The sequence below is a fragment of the Chinchilla lanigera genome, unplaced genomic scaffold (genome assembly GCF_000276665.1).
Source record: "Chinchilla lanigera isolate Chin_1 unplaced genomic scaffold, ChiLan1.0 scaffold00049, whole genome shotgun sequence".
NCBI lineage: Eukaryota > Metazoa > Chordata > Mammalia > Rodentia > Chinchillidae > Chinchilla > Chinchilla lanigera.
This window is the reverse complement of record NW_004955450.1, coordinates 256,271-262,112: the sequence shown is the minus strand read 5'-3', so window position 1 is coordinate 262,112 and position 5,842 is coordinate 256,271. Positions and strand designations below refer to the sequence as shown.

Genomic DNA, 5,842 nt, shown 5'->3' with positions numbered 1-5,842 from the left:
TCTGCTAGCTCAGCTCAGCCCAGGCCAGGCCAGTCCGGCTCTGCTAGTTCAGCCCAGCTCAGCCCAGTTCAGCTCAGGCCAGGCCAGCTCTGCTAGCTCAGCCCAGCTCAGCCCAGCCCAGCCCAGCCCAGCCCAGCCCAGCCCAGCTCAGTTCAGCCCAGGCCAGCTCTGCTAGCTCAGCCCAGCTCAGCTCAGTTCAGCCCAGCTCTGCTAGCTCAGCCTAGCTCAGCTCAGTTTAGCCCAGCTTAGCCCAGCTCAGCTGAGTTCAGTATAGCTCTGCTAGCTCAGCCCAGCTCAGCTCAGTTTAGCCCAGCTCTGCTAGCTTAGCTCAGCCCAGCCTAGCTCTGCTAGTTCAGCCCAGCTCATCCCAGCTCATCCCAGCTCGGCTCAGTTCAGCCCAGCTCTGCTAGCTCAGCCCAGGCCAGGGCAGTCCGGCTCTGCTGGTTCAGCCCAGCTCAGCCTAGCTCAACCCAGCTCAGTTCAGTCCAACTCAGCCTAGTTCAGCCCAGCCTCATCCGGCCCAGCTCTGTTAGCTTAGCTCAGCTCAGCTCAACCTAGTTCAGCCCAACCTGGTCCAGTTCAATCCGGACCAGCTCTGCTAGCTCAACTCTGCTAGCTCAGCTCAGCACAGCCCAGGCCAGCCTGGTTCAGTCCAGCTCAACCCAGCCCAGCCCAGCTCGGCCTGATCTAGTTCAATCCAGTCTAGCTCTGCTAGCTTAACCCAGCCCAGCCCGGCTCAGCTCAGCCCAGCTCAGCCCAACCAGGCCAGTTTAATCCAGACCTGCTCCACTAATCCAGCTCAGCTAGCCCAGCTCAGCTAACCAGGCTCAGTTCAGACCAGCTCAACCCAGCCCATCTCAGCCCTGCAGACCTCAACTAAAATCCCACAGCTGGGTCCTGCACAGCCTAGCTGGCCCATCACCCTCAGTCTCTTCTCTGGCGTGCACGTAATGGTCTCTCACTCCGCTGGGCCAGGCTTTAGGCTGCAGAGTCACCTGGTCAGTTACTACCACCCTTAGCACACAGGAAAATTATATCCCTGCAACTTTAAATTCACTGAACCACCTACAGATTAGATCAAGAAAGTAGGGGCATTTCTGCTCAAGGAAAAGTTCTTTTTCCTCCAGAACCTGAAGCTTTGCCTGTGCAGGTGGGAAGCACCGGAGGAGCCTCTTTCAGATCCTGAACTCTTGGAAGACCCGCTTAGTCTGGGTCTTTCCCCTTTGACTCTTAAATTAGCTTGACTTGAATTTCCATCTGGATCAAAACCATCATTAACAATGACCATGAAAAGCATTTTATCTAAATTGATCACTTAAAATTCTTTTTTGCCATGAAACTCTTTAGAAAGTACAATAATACTCTAAAATCAAATCTGCACTCATAACTTACATGGATACAATACCAGTGGTCCTTTGTAACATTTTAAAACACCATGAACTGAATGACAAATAGTCCCCTATTTCTCCTAGACATGCCCTTCAGGGCATGTTGCCTGTCAGTCACCCAGACAATAGTCATTCCAAGGATTCACAAATAAATTTCCTTCTCTTCCTCCAACAATAAAGACTGACTCCCTTTCCAATAGAAACAAGCATCAAATACAAACTTTTAAGAGAAGCAAATATGGCAGGGGTGGCTGCCTCTTGCTTACCATGTTGGGAGCCCGGTCGCTGGGAGATCCTGAGTCTCTTTGTCATGGAATATTTCCTCCAAGTCCATTAAAACTGGCTGATTCATGAAGAGCCAGTTGACTGGTGGCAGAAGCCACTGCCACACATTTCCAGGTCTGGGTGGTCCTGGGACCCCCCAAGCTGAAACCAGGTCCAGCAGCCACATGCATTCAGACCTTAGCCAGCAACCCGTCAGCAGCAAGTTAGGCAGAGGAGAAGCATTCTTCACTGCCTGAGTCCTAAAGGCCTTTCCTTTGCATTATTTGGCTGGATTTCTCTTAATCCATCAACTAACATGTTTAACTGAAATAATCCAAGACAATTCTCTACATCTCACTTCAAATTTCTGCTAAAGTGAATACTCAGTGAGTGGTCTTAAAAAATACTTAGGAAGGCATCTTCATCAGAATAGCAAAGTGGTTTTTTCTTAATCACAAAACTAGCTTAAATGTGAACACACTCATTGTAAAAATAATCCTTCAGTTATTGCGCAAAGCATTAATATTAGTTATCACATAAAAAAGCCAAAGCAATTTAAAAACTTTCCTAAATACCCTAATAAACTGCCCCTAAGATTGTTCAACTTCATGTACATCGTACTTTGAAAATAAATACAATTTAGAAGTTGATAAGCTCAGCTTGAGCGAGCTAAAAGTTGATAAGCTAACACTCAAAAATTACATTCACATAGTTAAAAGGGGACTTTCCAGTTCCCGCCAGCATCTGAGGCTTATTTTAGAAATGCAAATGACCCAGGTGTTGTTTTGCTCAGCAGGAACTTTCAGATCCGTAGGGCTTGGCAAAACATTTCAAAACCATCTCTTCATAACCACAGCTATAAATTTACCTATTCTGTTTTTTTGCTTCCTGAAATAGACTCCCCATGTGACCAACTTCCTGCCACCTGCTGCAGGTGTCCTGGCCCCAGGCCATCTTGACTTTAACTCACATCCCAGCATGGCTTCACTGACTTAAAAAATAAACTTGATTTATTATTGTCAAAACTCAGCTCCAATTCCTGGCAACAGTATCTAATTCCTATTCCTTGGTTGAACTCGCAGCAGTATCAATTCCAGACACACACACACACACACACACACACACACACACACACACAACTCAAGACTGTTAACTCCGTAACAAGAAATTTAAAACTTTAAACACACAGACATTTAAAAATATGCTTGAAAATCTCTCACATTTTAAGCCACAATTTTCTTAGCCATTCTTCTCCAGGGCCCCTCCAGGGGCATCCTGTTATTCAAACTTAATAAGCCTGTTTCTCAGCATTTTCTCCTCTATGTGTCCACACAGGGAGACCCTGATCTCTCCCCTCAAGAGCCTGTCCGGGCAGCAGCTGCCCTACAGGTGCCCAGCATCCATTTTTCCCAAGGCCATGGCTACACGTCTTCCTTGCTGAATTCACTCCCTCAGACCGTTCTCTTTCCAACAAATAAAACGTTTTAAATACCGTCTAGTGCAGAACATACCTGACCATTCTAAACAAAACACTCCACACTCTGTGTGGTGGTCTAGTCACTCTGCCAACAGGGTCACTGAGGTCCACTCTTCACCCAACACTGACTCCTGAACTGGATGTCCCTAGCCCAGCCAGAGACCCCTGCCATGGGGTCCCAGCCTTCTCCACCTATCCGAAGGTGGCCTTCAACCCCGCCACTGGCAGTGGGGAGGCTCAGTCACTGCAGTGATAAACCTGTCCTTATTCTAATTTTCCAAAGACACTGGAACATCCACAGAGATGCCCCGTCCCAGCCCTCCTGGCCAACCACCCAGATCCCCTCAAGGCCATCAAGATGATCTTACAGTCCTCAGAAAACTTCAGGCAAGAACAGCGAACAAAGGTCCCAAAGAGGCTGTTCTTACCTGAGGAGACGGTGACCAGGGTACCGGGGCCCCAGATATCCAAACCGTAGTAATCACAATGGTGCAGTCTCCATCCACACCTCACAAAAACCCTGAGTGCCTGGCCAGGATTGCGCCCCATCGGCCAGAGACTGACCCCCATGGTCATGTTCAAGTCACCGCCTCAGGTCTGTGACTCTGCTGGTTCTCAGACATCAACATTCCAGCCTAGTGCTTCAGAAGCCAGACTGCTGCTGGCTGTGAAGGTGATCCTGAACTGACACCCCATGTTCTCACAGGGACCCACAAAGTCTTGATGGCCTCTAAACTGACAGAGTCCAGTTACATGGAAGTCACACAATCTCTGATTTTGCTTCACAGAGCAGGCAGCCACTGCCCCAGGCCACTGGTGGGGACTCCTGTCCAGGATCCCTGTAGCCGTGGCCCAGGGAGGCTAGATCTGCAGCTCCCCAGATCCCTTTCCCGCCCTCTAAAATGTAACTGCCATTCTGACATGGAGACCCCAACTTCTGAGTCTCCCCTAGTGCATTAGAGTGGGGATAAGGCAGGACTCACCTGAGGAGACGGTGACTGAGGTCCCTTGGCCCCAGATATCAAACCGGTTGTCACTTTGTGACAACCATGACAGGACCCCAAACAAGAACTGGTACCGGGCTTGGGGCCCCAGGACCCCTCAGGAGACCAGGGCCCAGAGAGGCCTAGCCACAAGGACCAGGGTAGAGGGGGGTCTGTGACCTCTTCCTGGACCCCTTTCTGGCCCCCCAAGGTACCCCCTGTCCTTTTTGGTCTGAGACCCGGACACAATCGTTTTGCCCCAAAATGCAGTAAAAACCTCAGAGTTGAGCAGAAAAGGAGCTGTAAGGACTCACCTGAGGAGACGATGACCGAGATCCCTGGGCCCCAGGGATCAAAGTAATCACACTGCCGTGGACCCCTTTAGGGGGTGTACAAAAACCTGACCCACTTCAGTCTGTGTGGCAGCCAAGGCCTAAAGGCCAGGTCCTAGGGTCCCATGGCCAGACCATGGTTCTGTCACCCTTTGTCCCCAGGGCAGAGTGTCCCTATCCCCACAGAAAGACCATCGGCAGGACACAGAGCCTCACATCCCCAGATGACTCTCATGGGCCCCAGACAACCCCATGCAGACCAAAGAACTTCTCAAATCCCTCTCCAACTCCCAAGGAGGCTAAAGAAATTCATCTCACCTGAGGAGACAGTCATCAGGATATCACTGCCCCAGAGTTCAAACCAGTTGTCGCATTATAACAACCCCGGCAAGACCCCAGATAAGAACTGGGACCCCCTCAATTTGAGCCCAGTGAAGGCTGAGGCCAGCAGAAACAGCAGGACTTAGAGGTCAAGGGTAGCTGGGACTCCGAGAGAGACTTAGCCACAGAGACCAGGACAGAGGGGTTCTGTGTGGGCCATGGCTCCCAGGACCCCTTTCTGGCCCCCAAGGCTGCCCCTGTCACTCTTGGCCTGAGACTCAGACTTGATCACTTTGCCCCACCAAATGCAGTAAAATCCTTAGAGTTGAGCAGGAAAAGAAGCCGTAAAGACTCACCTGACGAGACGGTGACGAAGGTTCCCTGGCCCCAGTATTGAAAGTTGTCACAATGCTGTAGACACCCTTAGGGAGTGTACAAAAACCTGACTCCCATAGCCTATGTGAATGGTCATGGCAGAAAGGCCAAGTCCCAGGGTCACAGTGTGTCCCCTGCCTGGAGCATGGTTCCGTTACCTTCCATCCTGGGAACTAAGTGCCCTATCCCCACAGAACGGCCATCAGCAGGACACAGAGCCCCATGGACCTCCAGAAGGCCCAACAAAGGCTGAAGAACCGCTGGAAATCTCTCCCATCTTCAGAGGAGGCTGGGCCCAGAACGAACAGGTTAAAGAAAGCCATCTTACCTGAGGAGACGATGACCGAGGTGCCCTGGCCCCAGATATCAAAAGCATCACACAGAGACAGAGGGTCTGCTGTTGCCCATACAGAAACTCAAACCCACAAGAGACAGCAAGCCCAGGTGCTGCAGCCCCGTGAGATCCCAGTGACAGCGGCCTGAGCAGCCTCTCGAGCCATTCACAGCCCCACTGCAGATGTCAAACCTGCACAGCCCAGGGACCTAGCCCAGTTCCAGTAGAGGAGACCAGAGTCTTGGTGGGGACTCACCTGAGGAGACGGTGACCGGGGTGCCAGGGCCCCAGATGTCAAAGTACCTGTAGCACAGCCTGTGTCCTCAGGCTACGCCTGCACAAAAACTACCCTCCTAGGCCCAGCCCTC

The 5,842-nt window shown here is 51.0% G+C and overlaps 1 gene segment (V, D, J or C); it reads right to left on the bottom strand.

The window, feature by feature from the left end:
• The window catches only part of LOC102004872, a gene marked incomplete at its 5' end in the record, with an annotated part of 12,865 nt that extends 7,363 nt beyond the window's left edge, over nucleotides 1-5,502 (bottom strand). The window contains 1 exon segment of the C gene segment in view: nucleotides 5,469-5,502. Within this exon segment, the coding sequence occupies nucleotides 5,469-5,502 (34 nt within the window).
• Between the last annotated feature and the right edge of the window lie 340 nt (nucleotides 5,503-5,842).